The sequence below is a fragment of the Apostichopus japonicus genome, chromosome 5, assembly GCF_037975245.1.
Source record: "Apostichopus japonicus isolate 1M-3 chromosome 5, ASM3797524v1, whole genome shotgun sequence".
NCBI lineage: Eukaryota > Metazoa > Echinodermata > Holothuroidea > Aspidochirotida > Stichopodidae > Apostichopus > Apostichopus japonicus.
This window is the reverse complement of record NC_092565.1, coordinates 18,037,140-18,059,859: the sequence shown is the minus strand read 5'-3', so window position 1 is coordinate 18,059,859 and position 22,720 is coordinate 18,037,140. Positions and strand designations below refer to the sequence as shown.

General features: G+C 36.8%; 1 protein-coding gene across 1 annotated transcript; it reads right to left on the bottom strand.

The window, feature by feature from the left end:
* Positions 1–1,491: 1,491 nt before the first annotated feature.
* LOC139967903 (homeobox protein Nkx-2.5-like) lies at positions 1,492–22,717 on the bottom strand. Its single transcript, XM_071972102.1, has 2 exons — positions 20,688–22,717; positions 1,492–7,061 (listed from the first exon to the last, which is right to left on the bottom strand). The coding sequence occupies exons 1-2, from the start codon at positions 20,929–20,931 to the stop codon at positions 6,427–6,429; spliced, it is 879 nt and encodes a 292-aa protein (XP_071828203.1). The 5' UTR covers positions 20,932–22,717; the 3' UTR covers positions 1,492–6,426.
* Between the last annotated feature and the right edge of the window lie 3 nt (positions 22,718–22,720).

Here is a 22,720-nt window from a genome sequence, read left to right as displayed (position 1 = left end):
CTCTCAGGGAAATTAATACGAAGGGAAGTTTAGGAAGTGTTAAATCATTATGTTGCTGCACTAATACGTATTTAGTCAATATACTCTGCCGAGGATAGAGGAAATAACACTACTGAATAATAACATCATTAAATTGGGTTCATTGGTCGTCTTGCTGTATGATTTCATATGTACCGCCTACTTGAGGGCGGTATATAAACAAGTATATTATAATATGTTGACGTTGGGACGTGCATCAACTCAAGCGATTATGTAATGATTCGATAATGTGATTGTCACAGTTAAGGTCATCTGTGTTGACCCCAAATGATCTATAAAAACAACTATTATTGTAGTTTAAAGTTGATCTCGGCTTTAAACTTCTAAAAATATTTTCATTCAGACGACAAAATGTGTCAGTCAAAGTTACGAAACTGCCGGATTGCCCGGAAATGCCATCTTTTACTAACTAACGCGGTCACTTGTAATCTTGTTGCACGTTTGGATTTTACGTAAAATCTAGGCTGACATTATTTCACAGCCAAATTTAACCCGTAGAAAATATAGCTAGTTGAGAAAACTTATTTATATCCGTTACAAACTAAATACTTATAAGACATTACTATTCTGTATACCAATGCCATGACTTGTCATCTGTTTGGTTGGTTGATCTTACACTTTATCTCTACTTTTTATTACTGTGTGAGTAGCATCACTATAGTTTATATACCTAAAAGTATACCACGATTTTTTCAAGTAGAAAACTCTATTATAGGCCTATGTTTTCTTCCCATTGCGGGAAGGGGAGGGGGGGGGGCATCTTAGCACTTGATGGAGCGCACGTGTGTCCTTCCCGTTCTTTAACAGATCATTTGTAACACAAACGGAGAGCAAATGTGTTGTAATATGAGAGTATATATCACGGTACACAGAAAGGTATCAAACTTTGACAAGGGTAGGCAACTATTTTTAATCTACCGAACTCAGGGAATCATTTTTCACTTTGAAGTCTATTGGGTTATTGGCCACATAATGTAAATATTGAATGAATGTAAGGTGGGTTTTCTCTTATATCTAACCCACAAAGTGAATTCACTCTCAGTGGACATTGTAAGTACAAACTGACGATTTGCAGGGAGGTGGGGGGGGGGTGAGGGGCAGAGAAAGGGGGTGACTACTTCAGACTCGTATTCTTACTTGAGATTATAAGTTATCTGTTGATACATTAAGAATGTTGGCCCACTTTCATGTTTACAGAATGTCATTAACTAGGTTAATGAATTAATAGAATTATAGGGAAAAATACATTTTTACACAATATCTTATACATTGCTCTCATGTAAGCTACAAAGAATACGTAATACGATTTATTTATTTATTGATGAAACTCAGTAAATATAGACAAAATGCAAAATAAGGACGAAGAAGATATTAAGGTGTATTTTTTCTCGTCTCTCAAACTTTATTTTAAGAATCGCAGTGCAAGAATATTTGCTATTCTGTATGATATTGTCATTAAACCATGCACCTTGTCTCTCGTGTACTAAATAAATTCGTAGATAAAAAGTCAATTATTCCTCAACAAACTATCCTCAAAATTGTTTTTGTTTAAGTTGCCAATAATCTGATATACTTTCTAACTTAATGGAAGGAAAATATAAGATATTATATAACCTGGAAGCATTGTATACGGGTGGGTGGGTCCTTTGTGTCCAATGAACTGATGTTCTGTTGTGGGGTAGAGAAGGTAACCCGCTTTACCGGTCGTCTATTTTACTCTAAAAAATTCTACTAGAGCCTATATGCAGGCCCTCTTTTGTTGTTAATATGGAATTTTTCTTTATCACATTTATATACATGCACTTGTCAGTTTATATACCCATATGTTTGTTATTTACAAGTTGATACTATTATTATACTACTCGCTACATGGCGAGCGTCATAATTTAAATTTCCTTTTTTGATTTCCAGTTATATCAAAATTAGTGCAATATTTCAAAGATTTCTCTCAGCCGTACATGCAAGAACTTGCATCATCTCATTTGGGACCAAACTAAGACCTATACAATATTATTAACATAAAAATCAGAAAGTACAAATACAATTAGAGTTAGAAATCCATATTTCTATTACATAAAATGACACTATTCACACTTCCATATCCAGAGGCACAACCACTAGTTTGTTATACTAGTGGGGCGGGAGGGGGGAGGGAGAAAAGCAGCTGTTATGTCGTCTGGGGTGGGTGGGGTGATTCAAGGTGCGAGGTTGCCAGTTCCATTCGGTAAACTGTGGTAAATGGAGGTTGGTTTGATGTAAAATGGTAAAAAACAAAAACACGTTGTATATTATGAACTACACGCTAGGATTTGTTTTCATATTGTCTGCCAGTGTGTGTTTGGGGGGGGGGGGGGGATTTTGGAGGGGATAAAGCCAACAGAAGTACAAGTGGTAGTGCCCCTGTGCATATAATCTCACATGAAAGTTATATAATCTGAAACCATGCATGTGTCTTAACAAAATATCACCTTCATCGACAGACATTGCATAGTTTAAATGTCTCCGTATTGGCGATACGACTACATTCCCTCTTTATCGTGCAATATGCATCATTGTCATTATATCACCGAAATCAATCTAGGAGGGGACAGATGGGGTGAGGATGGGGTTGGGCGGTGGGGGAAGAGCGGGTACGGCAGTCACCCAATCATATATTGTTATCCACTAAAAATACATCATGGGATCTTTGCAGTACACCAGATTCTAAAAAAAAGGTATAAGGAAATTCTTACCACACAACAAATTTAAAAATTTTCATAATAAAAAAATGGGTTTTCTATAGGTATAGTCCAATCTTCATTTTTTGGTAATATTGTTCGCAATGCGAAAGGATGACCTATACGGTCAAAACATCGTTTATTTTTTTTTTAGATTTAAAAAATAAGTCAAAATTTGTACATTTCCAGCTTATCTTTGAACAGTTATTTCTGTTTGTAATGTATCAAGTGAATGTTAGACCAACCAGTTCAAATAAAATAGAGTAATGAGAAAGAATTGTTGTTTGTGTGGGTTTTTTTTCAGAATAACTGTCTGACAGTAAAGCCTGCAATAGGCTAGGATAGTTGGCTTCTGAACACCCCTCATATCACTCGATACTCCGAAAGTCATAACTAAATACTTTGCATAACCATTGACCTCACAAACCGCAGATAAATAATTCATAACGTCATATCATTGGTGCAGGATAACATAAATCATAAAGAGCCAAAATCTATAACGAGGTCACCTGGTCAAGTAAAAGGTACCTTTTAAAATTCAACTCCCAAACCGATCGCTCCATTCGATAGAACTTTCATGGTGGAGGAATATTGATAAACAAAGTATCAATATTTGTAAAAGAAGAACAAACAACATAATTAAAAAAGTTCAAACATTAATTTATACTGAAAACTTTGCAAAGTCTGATCCCGTTTCAGCAAAGGAAATTCGTTTGCTTGAACATTTGGCATAATAATTCACGATTCTCGAACAAGAATGCTTCGCATGGCGTCACTTTTTGTTAAAACAGATTTCATCATCAACATCATCTAAATACTGTAACTGGATCCTATATATAATTCCCGCGTGCACAGTACAATGTAACTGTTCGACTCATTACATGTGCATTCTATGCTGTACACTATTGATATAGAAGACTACCTAAATGGACCATTACCACGCGTATGGCAGCAAACATAAATAAATAATAATACAAATAAAATAACAATCAAAGGTGTATAACCTGTTTACATTCTCCGATGGTTAGCCAAATACGTGATTATGTTTATCATGAAGAAATATCTCTTTACTAAATAAATTGAATGATTAGAATATATCTCCCTATCTTCTGTGCGACATTTCTCATTCCTGCAGGCTCGCCGTCCGATTATTTCCCTTTTAAAACATGCTCTGTTTCCCACCCAAACCCACATAAAAAGCAACCTATATGTGTTATTGTGATAAACCTAGGGAGCCTAAGATACAAGTTAAGACCGTAAAAGTGCTTCGCATCTAACTTTCACAAAAGTTGTCTTGTGCCTTCCATGTAGAATTGTAGTAAACAAAGCTACGTCTTACAACACTGCAGAGAAAGGTTCGCAATTTCCCTTTCTGAAAATAGTTCTAACAATCCATACATTGTTGTGTATGAAATTTTTTTGTTTGTACCAGTCCTCACTACCTCGATACCCACCTCAATCACCCCCACCCACCCACCCCACACCCCCATAGTTGAATGGTTGTGCATAATACATGTTCGTGAGACTTGTATTCATGTATGGTTCGTCAAATCTGTCCAAGGATTCCTTCCTATCCTTTACGTCACAAGTGTTCTGCAGTGTGAGGATTTACTGCTTTGTCTCTGCGACCAAGCTTGAAATGTTTGGTAAATATTGTGGCCGGCTAAAGTGTTTTCACCAAAGCCACCACCTATTCATAGAATGACTCTGGCGTCCTATAGATCTTTTCACAGATTCTTCGACGATAGCATCCAAGAAGCAAACACAACTGAACAAAAAGGTCGTTGAGTTATATAACTGCTATATGGACGATAGACCAAGTGGAATGTGTAAATGACGGACGGTACGATATATATTATGTGGGTCTTCTTTTTACCTCTGTATTATGTAAGGGAAGTTAATGATCGAATAGTCTCTTTGAGATTTCAAGTTTGATGTGACCGATCCGATATGTATATTGTACCTTGAAAAATGAGTTGTTCTTCCGTGTAATACTTGAATATTCACATAAATAAATGATAATTAACTTTCATTGATTATCACATAATTATTGGAATAAACAGGATGAAACGAAAACAGTTTTTTTTTTAAAAGTATTATTCATCGTGTATTGTTTGATCGGAGAAGTGTGCTCACCTTTTGCCAGTATGTTAAGTGAAAAGCATATATTTGCTTAGCTTATTTAGTACCATCAATGTCAACAAACCATAGCTTTAAATTTGTATAGCTTACAAAGTGTACACTAAGTAACTCCAGAGTAGCGCCACCATACAAGCGTTCAAGAAAATTTTGGCCGAAAATGCCTCCCAGATCGCTGGAAATGGCACTTCCATCCCAGGCCTTGCATCTTACCATTTTTTATTTTGAAATTACTAGCGATATCATTAAAAAATTGCTCAAGGGGGGGGGGCGGTCGCCCCCTATGCCCCCCCCCCTTGGCTACGCGCCTGGTTGAGCATTACATTTGATGGTCTCATCAGTGGAAGTCAAATGTTGCCAGCAGCAGGATTACTTGATAGGTAAGGGCGGTTAATGACTTAATAATAATACGTTTGATGTGCACCTTTATCGGTTATTGCGATATAACCTTTATAGTTATTCTAATTGATTATATTCCAGTTTGATAATTAATGCAAGACAACTGGTCTGGTATAAATAACTACATTGATTAATTAATGATATGCATATATCTTGTGATAGTTTATTTTTAATTACATATTACTCGCAGCATTAAACGGTCTCTGGACTGTCATTGTTATAAATATACAGATCAAGGACCAACAGGTGTTTTTGTTTACTGTTTTCAATGGAATATTTCCAATAAAAGGGTATCCACAGCTGTACTTTTTGAAATCCTTCATTGGGTTAGACCGTTTTGAGTGATATGACTTCACCGTGTCCTTTGATTTTGCCCCTTTGCTTCTTTCAAATTGGATACCCTTGAATGTCTATACTTACTTTACTGTTAAAAGGTCCTTTAGTAATGTAGCTTCGCCATGGGAGTAAATTCATTCTTTCAAATCGGTGAAACAGAAGACAGACCTATTCGTACAGGCATCGTAGAGTAAGTTCTCGATTGTTATTAATTCATTCTTTCAAAATCGAAGACTCTAAAGGTAGATATATACATTAGGGTTCCTGAACAGGTCAGCAATTCATTCTAATAAATCGGATGCCTTAGAAGTACAGATACATCAGTAACAATGTAACAGGTTGAAATTCTGCGTCGAGAGTCAATTGTTCTTTCTAATTGCATGCTCTAGTAAAGGAGTAAATGGGGAGGGGGAAGGGGCAGTATGCCCAAACATTTTGAAAAAAAACCCCAAAATTTGGTTGACAATTAAATTTTTGGCTCCATTTGATGGTCAAAAAAATGAATTGTATCTTCACAATCGTATCGGATTGACACTAGTAATGGATAGCACAATTTTGCGTCTAGCTAGTATTCCCTGTTAAAACATTTCCAAAGGGGAGAGGGACACGCTCTCCTCTTAGACCCCTTCCCTTTATCAGTCAAGGGATTCACAACTCTGCCCAACGCCCCCCCCCCTCCTCCTCACCTCCGAAATCCTGCGAACGCCACTGCCAATATATAGAAATATATAGATCTGTGGTAAACGATATAGAAATAACGAGAAAATATGTTATAATTCAAATGAAACGTTGACTTTCACTCATGATATTCTGGTTTAATATCTGGTTGGTAATATTCATAAGTGTCTCCTTGAATGTTGGCTAATTGGTTTAACCCTGAGAAGGCACACGAGTTACTGTAGGCACTGAAGGATGCTGGCGTATGGCTGAATGATACTGAAGGGTAACCTGAATATGCCGATCTGCCGAAGCTATACGGTGGTGGATTACCCGCCTGCATCGAACACGGCCGACCATCTCGAACGAGGACAGGAACAGCTACTCTTCTGGGTGAGTATTGATCCTGCGGAAGCGGTAAGGTGCCGATCCCTAGAGCTGCTGCAGCACTCAGTTCTATGTTTTTCTGATTTTCTAGCCTCTGTTTTTTGGTCTTATATCGTCGATTTTGAAACCAGATTTTGACTTGATTTGGCGTTAACTTTAGAATGCTAGCAAGTTGATCCCGTTCTGGAGCGGATAAATAACGTTGCTGTTTGAATCTTCTTTCCAGTTCAAAAACTTGAGCTTGAGAAAATAAGACTCTTGGTTTCCTTTTTCTGCGATTTTTCGACTTTTTCGCAGAATGGAGGTTTTCGGCTGCGCCTTTTCGCTGCTTCTCACACATAACGACATCATCGGTCGAGTTCGGACAGGAAGTGGTAAAATCAGGAACTGTAAAAGATGAACAGAAAGAGTAAACATTGACACATATAGCAGAAATCACGGTGAGATTTAAAATTCCCAAAAGAAATGGTAGTTTTATTGCGTGATAACATTTCAAGAGAGATAGGGAACTGGTGTGATCTCCAGTTTTTCTCGTATTTCTTTTGTGAATCTTGTTTGATTTCCCGCGAACACACTTCAAACAACTCAGTTACGATTTCGCGCCCGTGTTCGCGGGGCGAACACATCGAACACGTGAAGCATGCCAGGGATTTGACGTGGGGTCCAGGGGCCCGCATCATATTTCCCGCTTTCCTTTAGTTTCTTTAGTTCCCCCCTCCCCCCCCCCCCCATTTTTCCACCCGATTTCTTATTTTCTTTCTTCAGCCATGCTAGATTTCCCGCGAACCTGTAGGTTCGGAAGGGTTCGCAAGGTTTTCCAGCCCTATTAAAAATGACAATAAGAATAAATAAATTAAATAATTTGATTTATAGCTTAGAAAACCACCTTTCCGTTTATTATAGATCTATTGCATCTTATTCTTTCCTGTCACTCGAATGTCATACTGTGAAAATCTATCTTATTGTTTCCTAAATCTCACTAAAACCAAGATACATTATCTTCGTTGATAAGTCGCATCTACATCATTATTATTACACAGCAATACTTTTACTTTCATTATTTTGATTATACATATCATAAAAAATGTCACACTGAAGTTCCTATATGGATAGTGAAGTTTCACTTCATAATTAATACAGTATAAGGTCGCTGGATATCTAGGAATATAAAAAAAGATGACAACAGGTCTATTGTTATACGTTTGCTACTTTTCTTCGGAAGAGACCTTTTCCGGTATATTCTCTTTAGGTCAACATTGATATGAGTTTTCAATCGCTAGTACACATTGACCATATATTGAAGGTGAAACAAAGCAAATCCTGTAAAATAATAACTTTAGATGAATCATTAGTTCCAATAGGTTAAATGATCAATTACAACTAAAATCAAGTAAGTGCAGTAACTTGTACAGACCCATGTTGACGCAGGCTAGTAATAAAAAATACTTGACTAGGCGATATGTTATAGCTATATTAATTTTTTGTTTAATATGTTGCAATGACATAACGAATGAGATGAGAGCGCATATCGACGCATAGTATGTGCAGTATCGATTATACATAGACCAAATGGTGCAAGGGCGTAGGAACCGGGGGGCTGGGGGGCGCCAGCCCCCCAGTGAAAAATATGGAGGGGCGGAAGTATCATTCCGCCCCCCCGCTTCGCAAGTCAGAAAACCCCTTTTTCATTTCCAAATGAGAAAAAAATCTCATTTGGAGCACCAAATTGCAGATAAGGCCAGGTGAAAATGCAAAATTATATACAAAATGGAGTGGTTGGGTTGAAGTGTGCTATATTGCACCAAATTGCATCTGAGGCCACCTGGAAATGCCAAAAAATTCCAAAGGGGAGGGGGACACCCCCTCCCCTTAGACCCCTCCCCAGGCCGGCCATCAGTCTTCAGTCCCCCCCCCCCCACTCAAAAGTACCTTCCTACGCCACTGAAATGGTGTATATGTTTATATGCGTTAAGTTTGCGTGAAGTTTGTTACAATCCTGTAATAAATTGTACAAGAGCATATTGACGTATAACACGTAGTAGTTTGCACTGCCTATATGGTTATAGCTATTTATACAATGACATAACAAATCAGTTTGAGACGCATATCGACGCATACAATGTGTAGAGTAGTATCGATAAATATAGGCCTAATGTTGTATGACTTCAGTTTGGGTGGAATTTGCTATAATCCCGTCATAAATTGTAGAAAAACATATTTATCGTGTAACACGTAGTATTGGTGAAGTATAATGACTAACGTTAAGTCGTGTTAAATATAGCGTTTTCGGTGCATTAGTTACCACCATATATAGTCACTTAGATAAAGACGCATACTGACGCATATCTATGATAACACGTGGTATCATGCAATATGTTACAGATAGTGTATTTTGCGTTGAACTGTTACAATCACAAAGTACCTGGATAGAAACGCATATTGACGCATGAGACGCAGTATTCAGTAATGAATAAACCGTATGTTAAGGCTAGTACACTGGTATGCTAAAATCACAGAAAATATTGACGCATAACACGTAGTCTGATGAGATTAATACATGTTAAAGCTAGTGCATTTTGCTTTGAATTTGTAACAATCACATATAAACTTAGCTAGAGACGCATATGCACGCATAATACGTAGGCTAGTATACTTATGTAATGACTTTAGGTTAAAGCTATGGTGTGTTTTGCGTACGGATTGCTGGTCTGGTGGTAATCATATTCACCGTGTCAGATTAACTAACACTATATGCGCCCGTTACTATATGTTGCAGACATAACCTGAAAAGAGAAAGTTGATATGTTTTGCATGAAAGTGTTCACAGAGGCCCTTCAACCTGGGTGGGGGAAGGGGTGGGACGAGGAGGGAAGGAGTGGTGAACGGGTGGGGATGGGTATGGGAAGGGGTAGTGGAAGGGTTGCTCTATGTACTCAGTGTCTCATTTCAGTTTGATAATCCGACAGGACTATTAAAAGAGCGGTATAGAAATATGACAATAATCTATTACAATAGTTCACTGCAATTCCATCATATTCCTATATGTTGCACGAAAGGATGTACATGTATAACCCATACAATAATCTGACATATTTGAGTCACCGTCTGTTTTTGTGCAGAAAATCGCCATACATATCAGTTCCGTGAATCTGTTGTAAGAGAATAGAACCTGTTCATTTACTTTAAGAGAAATATGTCAGCCCGTGTTTCTACATTTTTGTTGTTATAGGCTATTTCAGGTAATATGTTCAGGCGCGTATCCAGGATTTTCAAACCCGGGGGGCGCGAATTACTATCTAAGCGGAGCGCCACCATCGGTTGGCGCGCAGCGTACAAGAAAATTTCTTGTTTTGAAACCCCCCCCAGATCACCGGAAACGGCACTTCTCGGGCTTGAAATGACCAACCAGATGTACACTTTTTGCCTGAGAACCAGGTATTTCCTAATAGTTTTTTTTTCCATCCATAACCTTTTTGAAGTTTGTCAACCCAGCACACATCATGTTCGACCTGATGGCATCTCCTGTGGGTCTTTGCTTTTGTAGGTGATTCTACGTCGCGGCCCACAATACCCGTCAGCCCCACTTTTCAAGGTTTTAAGCCCCATATTTGTTCAGAATTTGAAAATTCACATTTCTCGTGAATAAACTCACTTCAAAACATACCCATAATGTTGTACAAAATTTCATCTATGGACAACCAATATAGAAAAACTTCCTTCAACCCCTAACAGACCGGTCAAAATTGCACGAGTAGAGGGAAGTGTGATGCAGAATGTTGGTCAGAAATTTTCGAAAATTCAGACACAGTTAATTTATTGGTGTACAAACATTAAAACCTCTTATAACGGCTATTATAAAACTTGGTTGAAGGAAATGAAAAATAGCAGATATTTCCGAAACCGAACACTACACACATAGGCGTAGGAGGCGCGGCGGCAGTGGCGGAGCTAGGGGTATTGGTCAAGAGTGGCGAGAATGGTCTGTAGGAGCGCTTTCGACACTATCTAAGCGGAGCGCCACCACTGGTTGGCGCGTAGCGTACAGAAAATTTTTGAATAAAGATACTCCCTAGATCGCCGGAAATGACCCTTTCCGGGCCTGGCTAATTTGCAGATAAACGAAGAATAAGGTGTCATCGCCAAATTACACCAACAAAATGTGAGAAATGTCAATAAGTAGAGCGCAATAAAAAAGTTAATAATCTAGAATAAGTAAAAAGTGGTAAAGAGCTGAAAAAGGCGCCAGCAGTCCATTTGAGTCCGTCAGGGGGGGCATCCACCCCCCCGACCGTATGGACGCTCCGCCACTGTGCGGCGGGGGTGCAGCCCCTAATTCGCCATTACTAATGTAAAAGAGAGTTTTGACATAATTGGACCTCCATGCTTTTTATACATCTACATGAGACATGTCGTTGTTTACATTAGCATCCCGCGAAATACTGCGCAATTTGAACGGACCGTACGGTACATGATGGCATGCGATGTAATAACCGATGCTTGCTTATATGATATTGAACGCGCGCTTCGCGCGCGAAAATTTTTGGTTATTTTTTCAGGCAAGTCGGACAGTTTTGAGGCTTTTCATCCTGGAACGCCATTTACATGCTCACTGATATGATGTGATATCTGCTGTTTGCGTTACAAATTCGAACAGGCGCGTAGCGAGGAATTTGCCTAGGGAGGGGCGAAGCCTGTAGGCAAATCATCTAAGCGTAGCGCCACCATAGGTTGGCGCGGAGCGTACAAGAAAATTTTGGCCGAAAATGCCTCCCAGATCGCTGGAAATGGCACTACCCAGGACCATTTGTTAGCGCGAAGCGTACAAGCAAATTTTGGCCGAAAATGTCTCCCAGATCGCTGGAAATGACACTTCCCAGGCCTTGTAAGTTGCCTCTAAGCACTTTCTATTTTGAAATTACTTAGCGATATCATTTAAAAAAATGCTGAATGGGGGGGGCGGGCGGTCGCCCCCATCCCAAAATGCGTCATGTTCCCCGACGACACGGTCGAGTTCGAGACCAGCCACAGTTGGTTTCATAGCACAATTCTACACACGCGTTATGATAGACCATATATAGTACATATATAGATCATTAGTGAGAGAGGAAAATGGAAACGTCAAAAAATGGAGTTGTCGGTGTAAGGGGTAGGGTGAGTCACACTTTTACGAAATCATTGATCCGTCACTGGTTACCCTTCAGCGCTGTAATGATGTCACTGTTCCTCTTTCTCTCCCCGGTGTCTTCGCGTTTTTCTTTTACTCCCTCCTTTTCTCCTTTTTCTCTCTTTCTTCTTTTTCTTTTCCCTTCTTTCCTCTCCTCCTCCTCTTTTTTCCCCTCTTTTTTCCTTTTTTCTTCTCTTTTTTTTCTCTCCTCTTTTTCTTACCCGGGGGGCGCGCGCCCCCAACGCCCCCCCCCTGGATACGCACCTGATGTTTTATTTTATTAAAATGTAACTTTGTTCTCTTGCTTTTCAAGACTGATAGATGTAGTCTACAACAGCTTGGTCAACTGTTGTAATTGAAGGAAAGCAGTGATAGATTTAAAGAAATTATCTTGATCTTTTCTAATATCCTCTTTTTCAAACATATATCATTTCAGTGACAGTCTGAACTAGCAATGATTTAATCTGAAAATCTTACAGACTTTAAGACCATAATCATTGTGACCCAGAAACCTTCAAAGAATATACTTAATACATTTAATTTACAATTTGATATTGTTATCTAGCCATGCATTTCCCCTTTTCTTACTGTTTATTGGTTTGTACTTTATTTTGTTTAACCGTATTGTTCTTTTCCAGTCCTGAGCATGTTTTCATTGTCTCTGTAAAGGTCATTCACATCCTACAAGCTTTTTGTAGCTTCCTTGTGTAATCCCCTCAACCATTTATCATGTTTTAATTCTCTTGTCTGAACACATCACTGTAAATTCTTTGAACATTGTTGGTTGAAATACAGTTGAATTGAATTGAATACTGCAAAACATACCTGTCCTATACCCCATTTGAGAAAAGCTACGTATTTCATGAATATAAATACATAACTCTTACGACATTTTTGAAGCTTTTTTGAAGTTTTTTTACAAAGAATAAAGACTACGAAAGGATATTCTACAGACTCATTTCGTTTGTTTGCTATAATGAGGTAGTAAATCTTTTTGGAAGCGGATCAAAGTTGTGCAGGACTTAAATGGAGACAGTTAGACCAAACAAATCGAACCTGGCAAACACAATTAAACTTTCCGGTTACGATAAAACTATTTCATGAAACTTGATACTAGTCTCCACTTTTTCCCTTGATCGTTTCCGTATCGAGTCAAACCACGGGTAGTAATTTCAAACTTTCATAGTGTCAACCCTAGATATGACCCTCATATTGATATAAAGTGGAAGCAGTAAACATTTACCTTAACGTTTATAGCAAAACCATGGCCTCGGGCGAAAAGTGCCGCCGTTCTGTTTGCTCTATTCAATATTCTTCGTGGATTTGATTTGATTTGGCATATTGCATTCGTGTATCTTTCTTAAGTCTAATACCACGCTGTTTCTGTATATCTTATAGATATGGATGTAACTAATATTTTAGTGTGCTTATTTCCCGATTTTTTTTTTATTGAAAAGAAGAAATTTTAGCACAGTAGTTTTGTTATGCTACAGATCACTATGAACTTAGTATGTTAATATACTACTGATATAGGTCTATACTCTTAATATACTACACATGTCAAGCGACCACGTCATTTGGACACCCTCTGCAAAAGTTTGGGCTTCGGTTGATTCTTTATATGAGTACCTCTCCCCATCCCCATCCCACTTTCTCATTCCTCCTAGAAGGGTGTGTGCTCGACCACTACAAACAGCTGTCAATATACTTTTACTATATACCACGGCACAAGTGACCACTTTTTTTGATCATCCTGCTCACCCGATACTCATAGCTAGTACAGTAACTACTGTTCATGTTCCACAACCGTGCATCAGTAACTACTGCGCTGTGTTCGCAACACGGTAACATGTGTTACAGTTGGCACAGTAATTACTGGAAAGCTGTTACACGTTGAACTACGAGTCCGACAGGTGAAAATTTGCAGTAATTTAAAAAAATAAATAAATAAATTTAAATGTTTTTAAATTTTTTTTAAAAAATTAACATTTAAAATTTAAAATTTTAATAATTTTATTTTTTTTCAATTTACAGTAGGAAAAAAAATTGCCACCTGTAACACATGTTACCGCCTTACGAAAACAACGCAGTAGTTACTGATGCACGGTTGTGGAACATGAACAGTAGTTACTGTACTAGCTATGAGTATTGGCTGTCCTGCTATATAAACGTTACCTTGTGGGTTCCTGTTAGTCCTACATTTGGAGTACCCGCTCCTCTCGATACTGACCCCACTCGTCCTTCCCATAGAGCATATGAGGCGAATTTAGCTTAGTTTAACTTAATTGAATTTCCAACAACATAATCACTATTCAAGCTTTTGATTGATTATGGTAGATATTTTTACACCATTTCATTTGATTATAATATTTATCATCAACGTAAGATATTAGCTTGACTCTAGTCAAGTTGCAATTCAAATAATAAACAAATGACACGTGGTGTGTATCTAACATAAGCAGATGAAAGAATGAATGCGATGTAGTCATTATATTTCATGGAATGTAGCCATTTCTAAATCTGAGATTCAATGTCCATTGGTTCAGTTGGTTAAGAAATATTTAAATCAACAGCCATCTTCTTTTTTTTAGTAATACTTATGCGGTATAGTAAAGGTTTGCATGCATGGTTTAAAATGGCGTTTTAGATTTCATCCCTTTGTGACGTTGGAGCAAGCATCTCGAGGAGCAGACACAGTTTGTGTATACTTTCTATATAATAAATATTCATTAGTGTTTCCTTTGCTTAGTCTGAATACAGTTTGTGAATACTTGCTATACTGAATATTCAATAGCGTTTCCTCTGCTTGGTATGATTGCAGTTTGTGTATATTTGCAATATAGTGTTTCCTCTGCTTGGTATGATAATAGTTTATGTATACTTGCTATATAATGAATATTCATTAGTGTTTCCTCTGCTTGGTATGATTATAGTTTGTGTATACTAATTGCTATATAATGAATATTCATTAGTGTTTCCTCTGCTTGGTGTGATTACAGTTTGTGTATACTTGTAATGTTTCCTCTTCTTGGTATGATTATAGTGTGTGTATACTAATTGCTATATAATGAATATTCATTAGTGTTTCCTCTGCTTGGTATGATTGCAGTTTGTGTATACTTGTAATATAGTGTTTCCTCTGCTTGGTATGATTATAGTTTGTGTATACTAATTGCTATATAATGAATATTCATTAGTGTTTCCTCTGCTTGGTATGATTATAGTTTGTGTATACTTGCTATAAATTAATATTCATTAGTGTTTCCTCTGCTTGGTATGATTATAGTTTGTGTATACTTGCTATATAATGAGTATGCATTAGTGTTTCCTCTGCTTGGTATGATTAGCCCAATTACACTTGACACGGATAAGATGACTCCTTGAGAAATTGAGGGATTAATTTATGTTGTTGAGATCTGAATTAGAAATTTTACTTACAACATAAACATGAAGTTAAAGCACTTGTTACTTGACTTTAGGGGTGATTGACGAATCAGGGACACAGACATAATGTTTCAGATGGATGTGGGGGGGGGGGGGGAGAGGTGGGGGGTGGGCGGGGGATTAAACCAATATGTACAGTGGTGTTGATGTCTTTAATTTGACGACCGGGCCCAGTCCACATTACCTTGTTTCATGTCCTCAACAATGCAGCTACGGGCGCTTTTAATCATCATCCAAGTATAGAATTGGCGAAGAAACGCAAATAACTGCTTTTATTGCGGCCTTCTATCCAACAAGGCTAGTCTTTGCAATATTCGCCAACTAGTCCTAACCAGGGAGTTGTATAGGGCTAATTAATGTACATAAGCTACACCGAACTTTGATATCATTATGAGCAAAGATTTAAAAAAATTAATTAAGATTAATCACGTGTTGAATAATAGTATGCATGTCCATGACCCATTAAAGTTAATTGCATGAATCTGGCGAGAATTGGAACGTGGTTAGGGTAAACACACGGTGTGCTTAAAACTAAGAATATTTTGAAAAACAATAACACAAATTCAAACATGGTTCCAAAACGATAATGACTTTATCTACTACGAAACAAGTATAACTCATCAAATTGCTGAATGTCAGAATTAATAATGAAGTTAAAGAAGCCTAGATTAGATTCAGTAAGTAAGCCTTTAAAACTTTTAATAAAATCTGCTGATATTTGAAATAAGTGAAATTATACTATTTATTTTGTTGCGTTGTTCTCTGTTTTTTTACTCAATTTCGCTCTAGAATGCTGGAATATCAAATCAATTTATATGAAATTTTGTGAGTTGGGTGGGGCACATTGATTATTTAAGAAATGAGGTAAATTTGTAAAATATATAAAAACAAATATTGTATGATTCTTTTTTAGACCCGAACGTGATATAGGCTCAATAGTCTAACGTATTCTTTTTTTTTCTCGTCAAGAAAACAAAAAGGAAAAAAAAAGATAAAAGAAAGGTAAAATCAAACAATGAATAAGATACAGAAGTTTTCACACATAGACCTTCATTTATTTGTAGTAATTAATTAATGAATATGTTCAAATATACATGTTTGTTTAGGAGTACTATTATTATAAGTAGTAAGATACTAATTTGTCACATCTCGACTTACGATATTAGAGTATATACTGAATGAAGACATTCAATTTCAATGTTTTTACTATAAAATCTTGTGTTATATCAGACAGACATAAACGTAGACCTAGAATCACAATTATTCATTTTCTTTTCTATATGACTACCAGGGGAGTAGGTAGACTTATTTTGTAAGGTGGGGGCAGTACTTTCGGTGGGGGTGGGGGTAGGGGAGGAGCAGGCAGCATATTGTTCAAAGCTATTTTCTTAAGAAAAACAAAAACCGGACTATTTTGTTGGGGTGGGGGGGGGGGGGGCGCAGGGTGTTGCTGGTTAACGTAACTGATGACTAATCTGTATTAGTTCTTCAATTTCACGCCATCAGTTTCACTCTTAATTTGAAAGAGTGAGTATTCACTCTTTGAGAACGTGTCTACAAGTATCACTCTTTGAATCTTCTCCTCACGCTATGATTTTTTTTGGGATGGGGCGGGGAGGGGGGGAATTTATACTTTAGCTCTTCTTTTATCAAGAGAAATCACTCACTATACAGCATTAGTGTGAAACTCTTTGAGACTCGAAGGTGCGTGCGATTATACTGGACAATCTCAACGGGTAAATTTTCACTCTTGCGATTTAAGACTGTGAGATATTTATCACCGGTTAAGTTTCTATCATTTACTGATGAAAGGGAGTCTGGAGTTTATAAATTCAAGGAAATCATTAAACAAATAAGATGAAATTATCTGATCCTTGACCCAGCTCCCGTTTAAATAATAAATTGAGAAACATATATGGAACAATTATGTTCCATTCTGATCCTGCTATTTATTATTTTGAAAAATAGATTTTGCAATGATAAATGGTCAGTGACGTCATTTAGGGTGTGAAAATATTGCCTTCGTATTTTTCTACCTTTGTATTTATATAATGCCCCTTTTCCATATGCTTCATTGTGCCTCATTTAGCACTTATTGTGTTCTATTATAATATAATTGACCACGCATGCATCAAGTATAACTAAATACGCATAACATGTTTTACTATGGGCATATATAGTGGGAGAAGGCGGTGGCATAACAGGAGCAATAAATCTAGCATATGGGAGGTCATGGGTTTGAGCCCTGGCCGGCTTTAAGAATATGGGTTTTTCTCTCAGGAGAAATCCACATTTTTTCATGGTCTCCAATTGTTAAAGGTATCAAAATGTGCTTAAACCGTAAATTGGATAACCACTCGACGTTAAGTGTAAATTACAAGAAAGCATATAGAGACATGTGACTTCATAGCGTCGTAAAATAACTGCCTAAATAAAGGCCGACTTAGAGTATGTATAATTGCCCATTCAAGGTTCCCATTGAATTCCGACGTTTTAATTCCAACAATTGCTTATAGTATATACAGTTGTTCGAAATAAAATATAACCTTAAGAGTGAAGGGGTTGGAGGCTTTGGTCTGTTGCTTTGAAAAACTTGCACATTGAAAAATTCAGGGTTCGTGCTTATATTACTATACACGCCCGTCTACGCGTTGGTTTATAAAATCGTGAGATGCAAAATAATAATAATAATTCAAGTGAAGGTAAAATCATGATTTATTACAATTGTAAAATGTCGCATTTTCCAAGTCAATGAATTAGGTGGTTGGATCATTTTTTTTATATTATTATACAAAGCTGTTGATTATTTTGTTTTACGATAAAACATCATAGCCACTCAGATAGATTTTCCCACTTTACAGCATGCAGGTTAACCTCAACTTGATATACATTTACAAATTTTGTGTTTTTCCAATTTTTTTGTGGTCAGAAAGTCTCTAAGAAAGGTAAGCACGGTCAAAGTTTGTTTATGATAAAGAATATAATACAAAAGTAATATATACATGGTATATATAACGTACAATATTTGTTTTAACATTTCAAGAATAAAACGTTTGGTCGGGTTGAAATGCGTCGGGAATGACGGAGGGTATGAGGAGGGTATGAGGAGGAAGAGGGGGAGGAGGAGGAGAGAGGGAGAGTATATAAGTTAAAAACATTGGATGACGCTACTCAAATAATGAACTTTGAACTATTAACATGAAAAAAACGAGTACCATTTGCGATATTTCTAGAATTATAGAATCGAAAACACTAATGTCAGGACTATACCACGTCAAGTTTTCGAAAGAGAGTATACCCAAAGTATATATATTGAAAGAGATTATTTGGCGCGATACAAACAAATCGGTCTGTTGTTTTGACATTGGTATGGGTTTTCCTTCTGTGTAAACAGTGTCATAAGAATAATTTCGTTTTGTATTGACTGATTAAAACTGAACGTATCAAATTGTTTACTATAGATTTGGGCTTAATTTCTAGTTGTGCTCAATATGATATTCGACAATCGTTCACAGCTATTATTATAACTAACAACAGTTAAAAGATGACGTTTACAAATGAACGTCACACTCGGCATCAAATACGCTTTAACAAATTTAATCTGTATGTGTAAGAATAAAATCATATCATTTAAATTTGTTAAGTCTTGAGAGGTTTGATTATTATTGAAATTGAGCATTAGCACTTAATCGACAACTCATGCCTCTCCTGTAGTTATCATGGGTTGAGGTGAGGCTGCAGGGGCAATTCCCGATACCCCCCTCGCTCATTTTTTTTTTCATTTTCACATCAGTCGTTTTCAATTATGCCCCCAACGAAATATTATCAATTCACCTACATCTTAGGCTTCCCCTTTAGTCACCAGCAGTGGAAGGCGACGCTGCTCATTGCCCATTCCACGTTCCCAACCACTAATTTTCGCATCAGTTTATTTTATTTATTCGCATAGTGTAGTGCCGCCAGCATCCGCACCAGTGAATATTTCCCTGACTTCTACCCCCCCCCCCACCCTCGCTTCCCCCCAAATCCTCCAACCTATGTGGGATTCCTTCAACTAAAAAAACTTCATGTAACCCATGCAAGAAATACATATCTGCTGTATTTCGATATAGATAACCCAGGAATTAATTGCTATGTGTCATTAGCTACTTAGACTTTAATTACATGTGAGTTGTTTCTTTCCTAAAAACGAAATATTTTAGTACAACCATTCTACACAACTGTTTGGTATTTGCCGAGGTCCTTAAAGGAGCCTATACAGTCAGCAACTTTATTCAACTGCAGCCGCATTTGCTTCAGGTATATATATATATATATATATATATATATATATATATATATATATACCTCGGTCATGTGACAATTTTATAATAATTCCTCCATGTTAATTTCCATCTCATAAACCGCCTACTTGCGATACAATCATATCATGAGGCTTGTTTTGCTTGCGATGTCATATATACTTAAAAGGTCTAAATGTTTTTTTTTGGTTTGTTGACAATACATTAATTATACTTTAGCACTTAGCTGATTATCTGATGATTTGACTTCATGAAGAAAAAGATGTGCTTACTATAATAATTACGATATGTTATCCTGCAAGTATTTTTCTTTTATTGAATGGATAATATCATGATATTTCGTAGTGTACAAAAAATGAAAACATCCAAAATAAATATCCTATATTGATGTTCACAAACCGCAGTTGCCAAAATCTTAAGCTGATGTGCGCCCGTGCACGCAGGAAGAAGGACAACAAAGTTAAGAATATATTTTACTCAATTCTTGTATCACTTTTTAAGGGAGGGGAAAACCCTGTTCAATTTTCCTTTCTTTCTTTCTTACAGAGTGTGGAATTATTAGAAACTCTTATAAATTATTCACATTCATATAGTTTATTTTCATTTCAATCAAAGATCTTGCGTCAAAGAACTTCGTTGCATCACTGATTTTAAACTATAAGTCAACTTGACAATATTTTCGGACAAAAGAGGACTCTTGGTAGCTTGTGCCTGTTACGATTTTTTTAATTATTTGATTAGAACAATATGACGCAAATTGTAGGTCGCGACCAAACGGTGGGTCGGCGAAGAAGAATTACCGATATATTTTGCGGAGTTTATTTCATCCAAGGAAATGTTCAAGTTATTACATACTCCTTGAAGTAAATAAAACACATGTTTATAAAAACTATAGCAATAACTTTTCATTCATTGATTTCGTTTTGTCCGTCATTGTGCAAAGTTTACTTTCTATGTCGTCTGGAGAGGGAGGGGGGGGGGCTGATTGTGGACCACCACGGTCATATTAATCTCATACTTTTATCGTTACTGTGTAACGTTGGAGTATCATTTTCTTATCCTATATAACCAGAAATATATAAACATCAAAGTGTTTACACTTACCCGTTGAGGAGACTGTTGGTGATACTGTGCTTTTATCCCTGTGGTAAAACGTGGGGCGTCCTGCACTCATATGTGGTTCTTCAAACTGACACGCCTTTTGGTTATAATGCATGGAACACTCTGTAGCCCGTAATGAGTTAGTACTGTTGGTTATATATGCAGCCGGCGGTGGATCCATGTAATAATTGTTTTCATAGACGCAGTCAGTAAGAATATTCGAGGTAAATATACCGGTGTATTCCATAGTGTAGGTTTCAATAGACAAAAATGTTGAACGAAACCAAAAAGATGGGAAAATATTCCAAAAAGAGCTGACATAAATTCAAAAGATGCGAAGACGGCAGTTTGTGTCCATGATAGCAAATATGAGGCAAAATAACAACAATGAGTTCTCCATATTAGAAACAATCTTTACATAAATTCGTAAGCGAAATTTGTCGGTACAATGGTGTATCCCTATAAAGACCGCGTCTTAACCTAACATCGGAAGCATGAATAACTTCAATGTAACAACTTCTCTCTCATACTGACAACTCTGTTTTCATACAGATAAGAATTCTTTTCCCCTGTTCCACTAAATCGACCCTTTTTAAAAGCCGGTTGCTGCCGTGATGTTTTTTTTCCCTTTTTAAAATTGTGTTTTTATTGCGTTGGCTGAAACAATAGAAAATAAACGCTATACGAATAGAGAATATCTCTAAATAAAATTACGTATCATTTTTCTTGACTTTTATTTCTACGACAATGAAGAGTTATTCTTAGAAATGGCTCTGGTTGACTCCTCCAATTAGGTTCGTTTGTATAGTTATAGTTTACCAGAAAAAAAAAACAAATCTGTTTTTCGGTAAAATACGTTTCAATCACGATGTGCCTGGAATTACTCAAACTTTCAACATCCTATTCGTTCACTGACCTCTTAGCATCAAGTTATTTCGAAATGTTTACAAAAGGGAACTCGTTCAAATATTAATATGACACATTCCTTTTTAGGAAAAATACGATATTTTCTTTCATTCTTTTTTGTAATTACGGCGTAATGACTCTCTTCGAATTTTATATAAAGAGAACGATATTTGAAAACGTTTCCAAATAGAATATAACTTTTTTTTCATTTAATAAAGTTTATTTCGATGTAAATTTAAGATCAATGAGACACCAGCTTTGTAGAAAAACTCGACCTTGATTTCCCTCAGACAAGATTTTTTAATCGCTCTGCGTTTTAAACGTTCCTCGATAATTCAGCTATGGCCCTTTTTAATTCATTAAAAAAAGAATTAAGTAATCTCCAAAAATATGTTTTATCGAAGCGTACAAAACGGTCGGATCCGTGTATGTGTTGGTGTCCAATAGTCCAAGAAAGGTAACAAATTGATAACAATTTTGGTAAATTCGTAAAACTTATTATTATAATTTCTTGTGGTTCGCGTTAATCATAATTCAACAGCCCAGTGTAACCAGTTACACAATATTTGTGTTTTGTATCGACGGCTTGTATTCCAAAATGTGTTTTCGGTGAGGAATGATGTTGAACATGTTCCGAAGAAAAAAGCGACTTCGAATTATAAAAGGTAACACGCTATAGAAGTTTCCATTCAATATTATAAGTCATCACAAATTCACTCCATGCTTAAAGAATGTTTTTTTTTTATTCTTCTTCTCAGAACTCTTCTAATTCTTTTTCAAATTATAATATAGTCACCTTGAAACTGTAGTAATATCTGCGGACACGGAAGACTACACACTACGATTCGAAGATCAAGGGTTAGAATGCCTCGTCGTATGACCGATTAAAGTTGATTGAACCAAATCATATCTCGATTAATATCAATCAAGCTACGTCCTGTCAAAACGCTTCTTTCCTGGTGGTAAACTTGATGGCGTCCTTCTTCTCAGAGACCATTAACACGGGTGACATGTCAAATGTACGACCCTCTTTTCAGAGTTCATAAGTTTTAATGGACATTTTTCGTCTGGTCTATCAGAGACTTCGTTATCATATCTTGTTAGGATACGGCTTAGTAAATGTCGGTCAA